Source organism: Lycium barbarum, chromosome 4, assembly GCF_019175385.1.
Source record: "Lycium barbarum isolate Lr01 chromosome 4, ASM1917538v2, whole genome shotgun sequence".
Lineage (NCBI taxonomy): Eukaryota > Viridiplantae > Streptophyta > Magnoliopsida > Solanales > Solanaceae > Lycium > Lycium barbarum.
The window spans coordinates 144,334,999-144,351,731 of NC_083340.1; the positions used below are offsets into that span (position 1 = coordinate 144,334,999).

At 34.1% G+C, this 16,733-nt stretch overlaps 1 protein-coding gene and 1 pseudogene across 1 annotated transcript; both read left to right on the top strand.

Moving 5' to 3' along the window:
* The first annotated feature begins 195 nt into the window (after positions 1-195).
* Positions 196-3,866, top strand: LOC132636805 (probable xyloglucan endotransglucosylase/hydrolase protein 26). The gene is made up of 4 exons (XM_060353830.1): positions 196-1,231; positions 1,906-2,006; positions 2,124-2,317; positions 3,242-3,866. The coding sequence occupies exons 1-4, from the start codon at positions 1,063-1,065 to the stop codon at positions 3,648-3,650; spliced, it is 873 nt and encodes a 290-aa protein (XP_060209813.1). The 5' UTR covers positions 196-1,062; the 3' UTR covers positions 3,651-3,866.
* Positions 3,867-6,357: 2,491 nt separating this feature from the next.
* On the top strand, positions 6,358-16,300 carry LOC132638776 (probable xyloglucan endotransglucosylase/hydrolase protein 26; annotated as a pseudogene).
* The last annotated feature ends 433 nt before the right edge of the window (positions 16,301-16,733 follow it).

Consider the following 16,733-nt stretch of genomic DNA (forward strand, 5'->3'; position numbering starts at 1 on the left):
TCAGCAGACACTCAAAGCTCATATTTACGTGTTCTAATTAGATATTGTTTGTTAGATTCAAGTTCATGACGTGTACCTTTCGGCCCAATAAACCTCACGAATTTGTCCGTCGGGCTATGTTATCATCGAACACAAAAGCACGCATACTATATGAATTTGTAATATGCCTTATACTGTCTATAAAATTTTTCACTTTCCTCTACCATTCTTAGGTGGAGTTCACTTAAAGTGTAACATGCAACCGTTCTTAGAAGCTTGCTACTCCTTTCCTTTGACCTCCACCCTAGTTGGTCCGCCCTCTGTCATGAATATCAAACTGCTTTTGCAAAATGGCGTAACCATATATGTTGATCATGAAGTGAAAGTGATCCTCTGAAATACAACATGTGGTTCATATTATTTGCCCTTTAAATTTGTGCACACCTCTGAAAAATACATTTTAACTGGTATTTCTTAGAAATACATTTAAACTACTCTTTGTTATATTTCTCCTCAACATCTTATGTATTTAACACCCTACTAATTGTAGCTATACAGGAGAATTTGAAGAAAAAAACATAGTAATAAATGCTTCTTTGCTCGCGGAAAAGGTAATATTATGGTACAAATTCAGTTTGTCCATACAACTCTAGTATTTGAGACCAGAAGGAGTACTTATCGGAAGCTAGTGGTGCAAGGGGTTCCCTTTGGTTTCTTCGTATATTTACTTATTTTATTATATTTTGAGTACTCTTACTAAAAATTCTGACTCCGTTAATGGTCTCTATTGTCGTAAGTTTCTAGATATATCTATTCAATTATCTTAACAATCATTTTTTCCTTGCTCAAACACTAACAAATGCAACATACATGTAACCAGATTCTTGATTAATTGCCAACTGCGTCCACACGGCATCTAGAATGTCAATCTCAGACATGGTCAGCACAAAATGCATAAAAGAGGTTTACTCACAGTAGAAAGGGTCTTTTGGGCTTATATAAAGCCCCCACAGCCTAAGATCAAAATGTACCATTTCCAAGTGATCACTCACAAAAATAAAAGTGTCCCAACAATTAGTTAAGATGGCTAAATCCATAGCTTTCAATTCCTTGGTTTTGATCATTGCAACAATTGCATTTCATTCATCACTAGTCAATGGAAAGATATCAAGTAGCATGTATGTCAATTGGGGTGCTCATCATTGTAAAATGCTAGGCGATGATCTTCAACTTGTTCTTGATCAATCTGCAGGCAAGTTTTAATTAGTTATCTTTACATCTAAAATCTGCATTTGATAGCAGCTTGTTATTCCTATGTACTATTTCTTTTTCAAGATTTTAAAAAATAAAATGCGAACTTGTGTAATCTTCTGTTCAGCGGCCGCGGGTCAGGAATTCAAGTAAATACTAGTGTCACGCCTAGGATTTGGACCTATAATTTAAAGCAACTTTTGGACCCCCTTTGCCATTACACTAGAATTTTCTTTTATGTCAATGGGATTGAACAATTTATATATAACCAAAAACGACAGTAAATATTTTTAGCCAATACATAGAGAAGTTTTTCGGTGAAGGTGATTTAATTGATCCCCACATCTAGACCTAGTCACGCCCTTGCATCTATTGTTACTGCTCCAGGCAAAGAAAAAAAAGGGCAGCCCGGTGCACTAAGCTCCCGCTATGCGCGGGGTCCGGGGAAAGGCCGGACCACAAGGGTCTATTGTACGAAGCTCCAGGCAAAGACAAACCTAGAATTTAGAGTTAATGGGTTCAGGATGATTTTGATCTTAGTGTATGTATATATTTTTAAAAATCCGCATATGTGTACATAATTGAAAAACATCGACAGTTGAACTCACATAATTCACTCTAGTGCCGTTAAGCTTTTTGGGTTGACAATACTAGCTGATTTGGTTTCAATTTCAGGTTCTGGTGCACAATCAAAAAGATCATTTCTCTTTGGTAGCTTTGAAATGCTTATCAAGTTGGTACCTAACAACTCTGCTGGAACTGTCACAACATACTATGTACGGATATTCGTACAATATTCGACGTGATGTTTACTTTATGTAACAAAATTAATAGAGTTTAAATTTTGTACACTAACAATATATAATAATACATTTGTTTATTGATTGTGGCAGCTATCTTCTACCGGTGCAAAGCATGATGAAATTGACTTCGAGTTTTTAGGAAATATGTCAGGACAACCTTATATTATACACACAAACATTTACACCCAAGGTGTTGGAAATAGGGAGCAACAATTCTATCCATGGTTTGATCCAACTGCTGATTTTCACAATTACACCGTTCATTGGAACCCCAATGCTGTGGTGTAAGTCGATCTTTTCATATAACTTCTTTCCATTATATGAAAATCTTATGTATGACCTCTCCCCACCTCTATTTTTTATCTATATATATTTTTAAAAAAAGTCTAACGTAGTTTATTTGATATGACGGAGAATATTTTTTTAAATATATTTTGCCAAGTCAACCTTCTGGTGTTTAATTATCAGAAAATATTTATTAAAAAAAAAAAAGTTTTCTGCCAAAGGGATAAAATGACATTCCAACGCTTCTAAGTGGAAGTCACTTTCCTTTACCCTTTTCTTAACTTCATATCACCTCTTTAACTAGCTCTTAACTTCATCAAAACACAATCAGTTTGCTACTGTAATAATAATAATAATAATAATAATAATAATAATAATAATAATAATAATAATAATAATAATAATAATAATAATAATAATCATAATCATAATAATAATAATAATAATCATAATAATAATTATAATCATAATAATAATAATAATAATAATAATAATAATCCATCTGTTCTAATTAATACTCCCTCTGTTCTAATTTATGTGTCCTAGTTTCCTTTTAAATCTATTCCAAAAAGAGCATCATACCGTTCTTATAGAAATAATTTAAATTTAAATTTAAATTTAAACTTCTCATTTTATTATTAATGAGATGATTTAAATAATTGTTGCTTGTTTTAGATTACCAGTTTCAAAAGTCTTTCTTTAGTTCCTTTTTTAAGCTCTGTATCTAGTCAAATCCAGCCATATAAATCAGGATTGAGGGATATTATTTCTTTAATAGTAAATATTTCTTTCAAAATATGTTTTAGATTTTGTTTCTTTTTAGAAAAATATTTTCCAGAAATGACTTCAGTCATATCAAACACACTTTAGGAAACTAGAATAATCCTCAAAATTTGATATGATACTTCTTATGTTTTTTTCAGATGGTACATTGATGGTATTCCAATTAGAGTCTTTAGAAACTACCCACTCCAAGGAATTCCATTCCCAAACCAACAAGGAATGAGAGTCTACACTAGCCTTTGGAATGCTGATAGCTGGGCAACTAGAGGTGGCCTTGTGAAAATTGATTGGAATAGTGCACCATTTACTGCAACTTATAGAAAGTTCAGGCCAAGAGCTTGTTATTGGAATGGACCATTAAGTATCGTTCAATGTGCTATTCCCACAAGATCCAATTGGTGGAATTCCCCTTTATATAATAAATTGAGTGCTGATAAGTTTGGTCAAATGAACTCCATTAGAAGCAAGTATATGATCTATGATTATTGCAAAGATATGAAAAGATTCAAGGGAGTTATGCCTACTGAATGCTCATTGCCACAAAACTAGAAGGACATGGTCAAAGTGAAAGCTGCTCCATTGGATCTTTTTTTTTTTCTTTCCAATAAATTCTTCAATATATTAATGTACTAATCTTGAGCTTCAACATTTTGCTTCTGTTTTTTTTTTTTTTTGAGCAAGATCTTGCTTATGAGTTGATCTCATTCATGTACTCTATTCTTTAAAGTAAAAACTTGATTATTTTTATTAACGACTTTTCCACGATTATTCTGTTGAATTCGAATTTGTGTTAATCGATTATAGCCTAAGAGGATAATAATGTGGCACAAGTGGTGGATAAATAAAAGGCCTAATTGTGTATGTGATAAGTTAGGCCCAATAGCTATAGGTCTGTGATAAGTAGACACTCTCTATAAATAGAGGTCAGCTCCCTTTTCTTTAGCATCAGAAAACCTTAGCATATTTTATTTCTGAATGTGTTGACATCCCATTAGTTGAGTTCTCCGAATTGTGAGAGCGTTATAGCTAGTGGACTGTGGAAGTTGGTTTCAAACTTAACCGATGTGAGATTCACGTAAAGTGTAAAAAACGCCCTTTCTTCAGAATTCTTTAGAAGCTTGCCAGTCGTTTTTTTTTTTTTTACCTGTCCTCATATGCCTGCCTTCCATCTTGTATGTCACACTGCTTCTGGAAAATGGTGTAACCATCAATGTCGACCATGAAGTAAAATTTAAGTGTTTGTCTAAAATACTTTGTAGGTTCATATTATTTGTCCTTATTATGTGCTTGTCATCTCCTAAGAAAACACATTTTAATAGCCTTAATTATAAGAGTATTCATCTAAACTACTTCTCTTAAACGTCTTGTGTATAGATTTAACACTTTACTAATTGGAGCAGTACGATTGAGTTTGGAGAAAAAGTAATATACGCTTATTGCTTTTCGAAGTTAAATATTTCATGAAACAAATTGGATTTGTCAAAACAACTAAATATTTGAGACCGAAAGAAGTACAAATCCTGAAGATTAGTCCAAATGGTCTCTATAGATGTAAGTTTGGAGATATTAGCTAGGGCTGATAAAATTAGTTCATAGAAGCATGGTTAGGCCGACTCGCATAGGTTTAGGCTCAATTCACTTGATTCGTCCAATTCAACCTTTTAAAAAATTTGATTAATACGTTGACGAAATTCTCACTCATTAGAAACTTTGTCAAAAAAGTTTTTTTTTTTTTTTTATATATTATACATAACAATAATAAAGAGAAAAAAGGTTTTATTAGGTACTTTAAAAAATTATAAAAATAAAAACTTAGTAAAAAATAAGCAGGTTGTGTTAGGACCCGTTTCTTAGCTCATTTTAGGCTTTTAGCTCAAATGACGCGCTCATTGATTGACACAACCCATTTTAACTTGTCCAAATTTAATTCAACCTGCCCATTTGATACCATTAGCCCCTAGGAGATATGTCTATATTAAAATTCAATAATCTTCACTAAACATTCTTTTTTTTTTCTTGCTCAAAAACTAACAGATACAACATACATGTAACTAGATTTCTTAATTAATAAATTGCAAACTGCGTCCACTCGGTATTCAGAATGTCAGATTTCGGACATGGTCAGCGAAAAATACATAAAAGGTTTACATGCACATAGTAATTGAAAGTGTCATTGGGGCTCTACAGATCCGAATTAATACCAGAAAGTCCCCCTTTTGGACTACGTAAAACACTTCCTATTAAAGACGACTTTATTCTCCGAGCTCAAAACCGAAACCTCTAACTAAGGCTGGAGGAGTATTGATGATTATCTCGTATTTGGAGTCCTTTGTTAATATTAACATAAATTTTGTAGTGCAATTTTTCCAAGACATGTCAAGATAATGTGGAAGTCCTGGTTTTTAAGTAAAGGAAAAACTCCATGTCAATGTCAAATTTAATTAGATATAGGTACAATATCATAGGTGATAGTATGTCAACAGGGTCCTCGAACAAATTAAGAGGTTTCCAATTAGATATGCCTTTTGTAAAATGTTGAGTTTGTAACCATAAATACTGATCATGAAGTAAAAAAAGTAAAAACTGGTGGTCTACTAAAATACTATGTCTGCACACTCCCTCAGAAAAACAATTTAATAGTCTTAATTATCAGAAAATTTGTATCTCATCTTTTTTAACCAGTTGAGAAATCCCCAAGGACAAGTAGGGCAATGTTCAAAATTCGATGGACAATATGTTCGTTCCTCTACCCTTCTCCATTTACATATCATGCTTTTGATTGTAATAGAGTTTGAAATTGTAATGTGCATCTAATCCACACATTACGTGTTGCGCTCTTACTACTAGAAGAAATTATTGGGGTTTCTTTTGTGTTTCATTATCATATGGATTTTATGGAATAAGTTTAAGAGGTCTTTTAATATATTTTAGCTTTAGGCGGTCAGTTTTGTTAAGTCGTCCCTGATTTTGAGATATATCTAAATCAAACTTCAAATTATCTTCACTATGTATTTCTTTTTTCTTTTTTTTTTTGCCTTGAGATATAACCAATACAACATACATGTAAGCAGATACCAATTGCCAACTGCATCTACTCGGTGTTTAAGATGTCAATCCTCAGAGATGTTCAGCACAAAATACATAAAAGAAGTTTGCATAGTAATTGAAAGGGACTTCAATTATATGCTATATAAAGACTCCACATCCTAAGAGAAAAATGTACAATTTCCAATTGGTGACTAACAAAGAAAAAAAAGTGTGTCATAATTTATTAAAGATGGGCAAATTCATAGCTTTTAATTACTTGGTTTTGATCATTGCAACAATTGCATTTCATTCATCTCTAGTCAATGGAAAGATCTCAAGTAGCATGTTTGTCAATTGGGGTGCTCATCATTGTAAAATGCAAGGCGATGATCTTCAACTTGTTCTTGATAAATCTGCAGGATATAATTTTGTATATTATGCATGATACCAAAACACCGGGGTTGCTAGAGAATTTATAGCAAAGTACGTAGCCGATACGTATAAAAGAACCAAAGCCATCCAAAAGGTAGGGGTAAAGTCTGCGTACACTCTACCCTCCCCAGACCCCACTTTGTGGGATTTCAGTGGATATGTTGTTGTTGAAAGCTATCCAAAAAATTTCTAACAATAGTAGATCCTAGCAGGTCTGCCAGTAGTATATATAGACACAACAAGTAAATTACATTGGTTATCTTTCATGTATGATGTGCAACGCCCAAAGCCTCGTAAAAGCTGGATGGGATAGCAAATTGTTACTCCTAATTCTTTTCCAAGATAAAAGTTGCTTGCTTGTGTAGCCTTCCATTGTAACCAATCGAGATATAGGCGAATTCCGAATCTTGAGTCGGTTGATTTAGAATGAGCGTGATCTTATTAATATGTACATGTTTAAAAAAAGCATATATCTCTGTGCATAGTTTAAGCTACAAACAATTGATTCAGCTGAACGTACAAAACACGCTTTAAATTCTAATCTGGACCTGCCGGCCTAAAGTGAAAAGAGGGAAAATAAAAATTGACATTTCTATTTTGATTGAGCAAAATATTACTGAATTTAAATTATTTGTGTCACGCCCCGAACTTGGGCCTGGACGTAACACGGCACCCGGTGCCTGACTGCATGTGACCGAGCGAACCAACTGGCTGGCTGAATCAACATGTGATACCAAAACATAACTAATTTATAAAATAAAACTAACACATGATGATTAACTAAAAGTCTGACTGAAATATCATAATACGGAAATACTTAGACAATCTGAACATATCTGAAAGTAGCCAATATGGCTAAACCAAAACAACTGAACGACTGAGTATAACTGTCTACAAGGCTAACATAACAAATATCTGACTGTCTGAACTGTGTCTATGAAGCCTCTAAGAGTACTGAATAATAGAGTTGTCTATAAACTGAAATAACTGGATAGCTGACAACGCCCCGAAGAAATTTGGGGCTCACCAGTAGCTGATACGTGCACTCCTAAAGAGCTGGGTCGTCAACCTGTATATCGTTGCCTGCATCGCGAGATGCAGGCCCCCAATCAATAAAAGGGGACATCAACACATTTGAATTGTACTGGTATGTAAAGCAACTGAAGCAATAAAATACTGAAACTGATAACTGTAACTGTAATAGCAAGGAAGCAGAGATATGGATACTCCCTGCTCTGTATCTGAATCATCTGTATTATCTGTGTTTGTATATGTGGGGCCTCGGCCCAATAATAAATGCACGCTATGGCCTCGGTCTAGTAGTGCGTGCGTCAATAGCCTCGGCCATGTATACGTATACACAAGACTGTGCTGTGCCCTCGGGCAAAATCACATATGTATAATTATGGTTAATTAATAAGGACTGAGACCATAACAACAATGAACAATGCTGAACTGAAATAGACATGCTGGACTGAATTGAAAACACTGACTGTTTCTGAGCATACTGAATTTCTAGACTGAGACTCATGTGGTAACAATACATAATTCTATTAAGATTACGTGTTGAGTTCATGATATTCAAATTGATAACCATGAACGAATTCTGTAACTGCAACCCTAGAAGATAACAGTTCTACAACATATCATAAAACTGGGCTAAACTGTATTCTGAATCAAATTACTGACAAGTATGAAGAATGAGGCGTAGGGAGAATCATGAACATTCCCTACGTAGATAGTTATCCTCACATACCTTAATTCCAGCCTTTGAGCGTAATACAATGTTCATCAACCCTTTCAACTTTGATCTATATCAATACAAGTCAAAGGGATTCTATATTAGCAATAATATTCATGTTTTGGTCATCTAAGCATTTTATCAAACACTTAGTGGGCATAAAGCTCCACAATCTCCATTAATGGTGTTTCTTCACCTAATTCCCATTCTATTACTTCTAGTTGATTCGACAATCTCAATTTGGTGTAATTAACATCATTCTCCATCACCCATATCATTATAACAATCTCAAGTCAACAATCCAAAACCCTACTATAGTTCGTGTAATTCTCTTTACTAAACCCATTTACTATTCTCCCAAGAACTCATCAATTCACTATTATGAATGATTAGAGTGTAGAAGCATTACCTTTTTGACGTTCCATCCTCTTGAATTCGAGGTCTAGGGTTTCCACGCCCAACAATAATGTTCCACTCACAACTCTATTGATCAGAAGGGTTTACTCAAGTTAGAAAGAGATTAGGGACTTGAATTCAACTTAGAATCATGATAAAACTTACCTTGGAGGGTTCTTGAGGCTTGGGACTTGTTCCCTCTGACTTTAGGGTGATTTTTCGTGACTAGGGGTGTTAGGGAAATAAACCCCAAGCTTAAATATAACTTAAAATGCGAAATCCCGAAATTTGACCCGAAACCCGGCCTGTTATGCGATGGGCCCGCGACGCACATGCAGCGCACGACCCCCTGCAGGTCAATATTCAGAGAGGGGGTTTTTGTGCGATCGGTACGCGACGCGGGGCCAGCGCACGCGCCCTGAAAAGCGACGTGTGTCGGTTCTATGCAGTGTTCGGTAAAATGGACATAACTTCTTGTACAGAGCTCTGTTTGGGCTCCACAATATACCGTTGGAAAGATATTTCAAAGGGCTACAACTTTCATGATTAAGTTTCCTCAAATTCCCAACATATTTTCACGAAATTTGACTGGAAGGCAGACGTATCAAAAACTTAGCCGATTCTATAGAATTTTAAGCACTTTACTATTAGCCATCTTGACACGATCATATCTCTTTGCGCCGATCTCTGATTGGACTGGTCCTTATATCGTTAGAAAGCTATTTCTATATACTACAACTTTCATTGAGGGTACTTGTCACACCCCATTTTAACCGGGTCGATTTAAGGAGTATGACATATTGGTGATTCCTATTATTTTGTTTTAAGGAGTCGCCACCTAATTAATTTAACGGTGAATTAGGACACCTAAATGTTAACTAAGGTAAAGTTAAGACTAAACCTATTCTGCTTAACCAGTGTGATTCTAGGTAAGGGCTCTATATTATCCTAAAGGGAAGGGGTTAGGCATCCTTTAGAATCCGTTAACTTACGGTTATCCGACCAAACTTAGGTTAATTAATTAAGATGGAAATTCATATAAAAGAGGACTTTGAATGCCATTTTAAATAAACTCGTAAATATTACTAAGGCTTTAAATCAAATGCTATTTGGAAATAAAACTTATAAAAGATAATTTGCATAAAAGAGGATTTTAGATGCTATTTAAATAAAGCTTAAAATGTTGCTAAGATTTTTAAGAAAAATATAAGAATGTCACTTAAGATGAGATTTAAAGAAAATATAATAATTTGTATAAAAGAAGATTTCAAATGCCTTTTAAAACGAAATTGATAGAAATTGATAAAACTTTAAATAAAAATGTTATTTAGAATGCGATTTGTAGAAAACGTGATGATTTGCATAAAAGGAAATTTCAAATGCCATTTAAAATAAACTTATGAATGTTGATATGATTTTGAATACTAATGCTATTTTTAGCAATAAAACTTGCAAAAGATAATTTATATATGAGTAGACAAAAATGCGAGTTTATGCGACGTTTTCACGAAATACTTGAAATAATTCAAATGGTGAGATATTCATTGATTTTTAGGAACAAGATACAAAAATAGCTATTGAAAGTTTTCTTTATCCTCTTCATTACTTTTTATTAACTATGCTTAGCAAATATATATATATATATATGATTGATTCAAACTTAAAGAGTTAAAAATATACTTGAGTTCATATTTGAGTATTAATGATGTTTTGAAGTGTCTATAATAGACAAATATGCTTCCCATTACTTGAATATGCTATTTTAAAAAAAAATCAATTGTTCTAATGAAAGATGAATGTTATAAGCGTTATAGATAATTTTAACGTAAAATAAATAAGGATGAAACCTGTGTAATTAACTATTGGTTTATTACCCATTATTAAGACTAAACCCCTCTAACTTCACTAAGGTTCATCTAAATTAAGAAAACAAAACGTTAGTCATGCAATACAAATTAAATGCACAAATAATAAAATAGAGGGATAAATCAAATTGAAATGGGTTGAGCCCCTTCTTTGGACTGCTCCAAATATGTTACTGTTGGGCTTTGGCCCAACTATAATTTAGCCTGCTGTGGCTGTTGCCGCTGTCCGTGTTTATTGGGCTTTGGCCCAATACTTCTTCTTTCTGCTATGGACTGTTGCTACTGCTGTGTGGGCTTAGGCCCAATAATAATGACTCGAGAGGATTTCGTTGGGATAATGACTCGAGAGGATTTCGTTGGGCTTTAGCCCAACTTCGAATGCGGAAGAAGACGAGTCCGAGGGACTCGTATGCGATGGTCATGCATAAAAATGGAAAGAGAAGGATTAGTATATAACAAAAAGACTAAGGCTTAAAGAAAGGGACTAAGTACACATCTTGAATTTAGCACAAGACACAGCAAAAGGACACTTAGAGAAAATGTTCAAACCCAAAACAAGATAATAATAAAGAAAACATTGCAGCCCACATGATCTATTTCATATCAACAAGTGAACTTAGGCCCAATAGAGCCATATTCCAAACATTTTAGACAGGGGCCTAATAAAAAAGAATGGAATTCCCAAAAGACAAACACTTAACAGTAGAACTAAGTGTCTAGGCCGATACATCCAATACACGTTTGATATACCATTATACCTATATTAGGACAGATGTGCAGAGTTGAATATACTATGTATATATGAGTATATACCTTATGTATACTACAGCAACTCGGTCATATAAGAGGAGAAATTAACTGACTAAACAACAATTCATACTAGCTACCATATAAAACAAACCATCTAACTAAATACATAACAAAAACACCATGATTGCATAGAGACCTGAGACCAAAATAAATAAGGAGATGGACCAGATCTGCTCCACTTTATTAAACTTAAGGAATGATATATACTCAGGTATACATTGGACAACAATAGACTTATTCGAAACATGAAGGATAATTTGGGTTAAAAACACATTAAACCATGATAAGCATTCGACTTCTATACTTAATCAGACCAGTCATAACATTATATCTACCATAATAATAGACCAATAGAACCGATATTCAAACAGATGATAATCAAACTAGACTAAAACATATTTGCAGCCAGATTCAAGACTTAACATATCGAGACTCTACGTTAGATTATTCAACCAACACAAGATACATGCTTAACATGGCCAGGTTGCATGATGCTCTCAAATATGTTTAAACTAACAGGATTACTAAAGTATAATGCAAACTGAATATCATTCAAGAACATTCATCAAACATGTCTCCAAACTGAACCAAACACAATGAAAGCAAACAACTAAGTAAGATAGTGAAGCTACATCATGCAAGCATTTAAATACATCCTGATGAAGTAAGCATGGAAACACACTGCATACCAGAGCTGAAAGATGAAAACATGAAATTTACTGACCTTGGACTAAAGCAAACATCATTCTAAACCAGCAAAGCTAACCATATATATACTTATATTAACATAAAATCATTTAACTATACCAACAGATGAATGTGATTGCATACAATTGAATCAAATAGTAAAATCATAAACCACAATATTGCACCTACTAACAAAATATTACCAAACTAATGCAGGTTCTGCCAACATAGTTTGAAATATCTAATCTTCATTATGGAATGACCAACCTTGTTATGATAACCAAAATTAATCAACATGGAATGCTTACTGAATATAATACCGATCTAAAGGACACTTAAGGCATTTGATCTAACATACTATACTAATCAACCAATTCAACTTTAATATAGCTAACTGTTGCAGGTAGGTCGAGTATAGAGGATCAGGTTAAAGTAGTCTATAGGGCCATGAAAACTGGGTCAAGCCGAGATGCCTAGACAAATTCTATTATCAAACTGAAACTAAAGTATTAGAAGAAGAGAAAATTTTTATGCCGACAAACATGAACAGGTTCACACATATTAAGCTTTCATATGCGAAAATGGTTAAAGCAACTTGAATTAGATAGGAAGAACACAGCTCACACATTTTGAACCAACTAAAATCAAACTACTGTGCCCAACATATCTACTGGCATAAAAAGAACTAACTTGGCGAGTAAACCATCATGCAGGATTGATTAAATCCGAACTAATGTCCGCATACAAACAGACTTATCCATTTAACTGAGCTAATCAACTCTAACCAAACAGCATATAGAATAGCAACTGAAGGATGCGAAAACAAATAGAAAAGGGGAATTACCTTCTCCGGGTGCAGCGAAGTGGGTACGGGGGTCTTCGATTCACCTCGAAACACTTGAGACTCTGGTTTCAAATTTACTCGGACTCGAATCAGTTGCGGGAAACAAAAAGGAATCAGAATAATCTTTTGTTTTCGAATGAATATCCCAACGATATAAAAAAAAAATTGATGAAGATTTGATAATTTTAGACGGGAATTTGAAGCGATTAAAAGAAGCTCAAAACTTTAGGGGATTTCTGCAGCTAAAAAAAATTTGTTCTTGGGAAACTTTGTGAATCCAAAAATCCTCCCATTACTGCGACTGGAAAACGATTATTTATAGGGGATTGTCAGGGTTTTTCGTGTGAAGAAGAGAGAGAGGAGCGTGAGGGGAACAGACGAAGTGGGGTGACAGAGGAGCGTGGGGGGACAGGGGTAAGTGGAGATGAAGAAGCAAGTGAGGTCACGGGGTGTAGTCAGAGGCGTGGGTGGAGACAAGGTGAAGTGGCGAGGACAGCGGCGTGGGGTGGCAGTGGAGGGTAACGTGATGTAGTGGAGGTGTGATGGGGAAAAGGGGAGGGGAGGTGCGGCGGAAGTGGGGGTGGCGATGAGAGGAAGGCGAGGGAGGTGAAGCGGCGGTGGAAGGGAAAGGTGGAAGTGCGGCGGTGATGGAGGAGCGAAAGAGGCGAAAAGAAACGAAGAAGAAATGAAGGGGAACCCTTTTTAGGGTTTCCCTTATTTCTCTTGAAAATGGGTCGGACCCAGTCCATAAATGGACTGGGTCAATTTTTAGACCGGGTATTAAAAGAACGGGCTAGCGAATTAAAACACGGATTGGTCTAGAAATTTAGGTAAAAAATATAGGCTGGTTAAAAAAATATTTATGAATTGATTGGACTTTGATTCGGGATTTGATAAGTCAAAAAAAAAATACGGACTAAGTGCACGAAATAGTTTGGCTTCTAAATTTAAACAAAGGTCCTGTTGAAATAACTTATATTAAAATATTGCTCAATACGCAATCATTAATTCTCAGATAAAGAACGGCATTGTAATAGCCGTGCAATAATATTCCGAAAATCCTCAGTGAAATAAATACTATTATTCAATCGTGCAAAGATAAATGAAATGCGTGTGCGTAAGCTGGTAAAATACTGAAATGATAAAAGTTGTGAACTATAATAATAATAATAAATAAATAATAATAAAATAATAATAATAATAATAATAATAATAATAATTAGTAACTGTAATATAATAATGAAACACCAGCTTTGATAAAAGGCTAATAATTATAGTAAAATATAATATATGTATTTTTTAATTTTCCATAAAATGTTAGAAACATAAATAGGTATTTTGGAAGAGAGGCGGGGCAAAATTGGGTGTCAACAGTACTTTCCTAAATTCCTAACTAATCAAGGAGTTATCGCTGCCCGAAGTAGGCCTATCAACCATTTTCGCAAAACGTTCAAACCTTCAGTTTTTTCACTAAAACTCTAATGATATGAGTCTAACCTTAGTTCCAAGATACGGGGTGTAACAATTTGGGTTGACAATACTAATTGTTCTGGTTTCAACTTCAGGGTCTGGTGCACAATCAAAAAGATCATTTCTCTTTGGTAGCTTTGAAATGCTTATCAAGTTGGTACCTAACAACTCTGCTGGAACTGTCACAACATACTATGTATACACATGTACAATATTCATGATGTTTAAATTCTGTAACAAAATCAATAGAGTTCTAATTTTCTACACTGACAATGTACATCTAACAAGACGTGAACGAATTATTTATATACTAATGATGTTTGTTTTAATTTATCGTGGCAGCTATCTTCTACCAGTGACAAGCATGATGAAATCGATTTCGAGTTTCTAGGAAATATATCAGGACAACCTTAAATTATACACACAAACATTTATACCCAAGGTGTTGAAAACAGGGAACAACAATTCTATCCTTGGTTTGATCCAACTGCTGATTTTTTCAGTTCATTGGAATCCAAATGTTGTTGTGTAAGTCGATCTTTTCAGATAACTTCTTTCCATTATATGAAAGTCATCTTATCTATCAACTCTCTTCACATTCATTATCTATCCATAATCGGTGTTTGGTATGACGGAGAATGTATTTTGAAATATATTCTCCAAAAAAATAAGTCAGTTTCTTGTGTTTGATTGTCGAAAGATAATTTTTGAGGAAAATATTTTTCAGCTAAGAAAGAAAATGACACTTTTTGGTGGAATTCGTCTTCCATTACAATTATCTCAACTCTTAACTTCATATCACTGCTTTAACCAACTCTTAACTTCACCAAAAAACTATCTGATCTGCTACTATAATAATAATAATATATATTTCATCTGTTCCAATTTATGTATCGTACTTTCCTTTTTAATTTACTCCAAAAAGAACATCATACTTTCTTATTTAAAATAATTTAACTTTAATCTTCTCATTTTATTCTTAATGAGATGATTTGCAGGCACAGAAATGATTGTTGCTTGTTTTAGACCACTAGTTACAAAAAAAATTCTTTAATTTCTTTGTTCAACTCCTAGTCCAGTCAAACACAGTCACATAAATCAAGACATGGGGAGTAATATTATTACTGTATAATTATCTTTTATAGTAAATGCTTCATTCCGGATATATCCACTCTCCTACCAAACAACAAAAAATATTTTTTCAAAATCTTTTTCAGATTTTTTTTCCCGTAAATGACTCCTATCATACCAAACACAATTTACAAAACTAAACACTTTCTTGATATTTGATGTGATACTTCTTATGGTTTTCAGGTGGTACATTGATGGTATTCCAATTAGAGTCTTTAGAAACTACCAACTCCAAGGAATTCCATTCCCAAACCAACAAGGAATGAAGTCTACACTAGCCTTCGGAATGCTGATAGCTGGGCAACTAGAGGTGGCCTTGTGAAAATTGATTGGAATAGTGCACCATTTACTGCAACTTATAGAAAGTTCAGGCCAAAAGCTTGTTATTGGAATGGACCATTAAGTATTGTTCAATGTGCTATTCCAACAAAATCCAATTGGTGGAATTCTCCTTTATACAATAAATTGAGTGCTGATAAGTTTGGTCAAATGAGCTCAATTAGGAGCAAGTATATGATCTATGATTATTGCAAAGATGTTACGAGATTCAAGGGAGTTATGCCTACTGAATGCTTATTGCCACAAAACTAGAAGGACATATCAAAGTGAAAGCTGCGATTTTCCATTTTCTTATTGGAAATAAATTCTTCAATGTACTCCCTTTGAGCTTCAACATTTTGCTTTCTGTTTGTTCTTTTATTAATTCCTTTTTTGTTGTTTTGAGATCCTTGCTGAGTGGATCTTATACATGTACTTTATTCTTTTAAGTTAAAATTTGATTGTTTGTATTTAGTTCACTAGGCCTATTTCGTTTAAGTTGCGTTGAAATATGATTGTTTATATATATATATATATTGGTTTTCCAAACCTTTTTTTTTTTAGTTTTTTTAATAAAGCTTACCCAGCAATGCAGGGTAGAGTTGTATTGATATAAAAAGAGGAGGGCTAGACCATACCTCTATGTAGTATACCACTGGTGATTCAATCACCCCAAAAAAGAAGGTATACCCAGAGGACATATTCCTTCATCGTAGCAAAAGAGACTATACAATTAACTAACTCTAAAATTAGACTTGTGATATCTAGTCCTTAGACTTGGCATTTGCCATTTGTCTAGTTGAAAAGGCCCTTTAGATACATTAGGGAGTTGATCAACAAAGAAAAACATCTTGTTGTGGTTAATGTTATCACTTAGCAGCAAGCTTAGCCAAATAATCTGCAACTTGGTT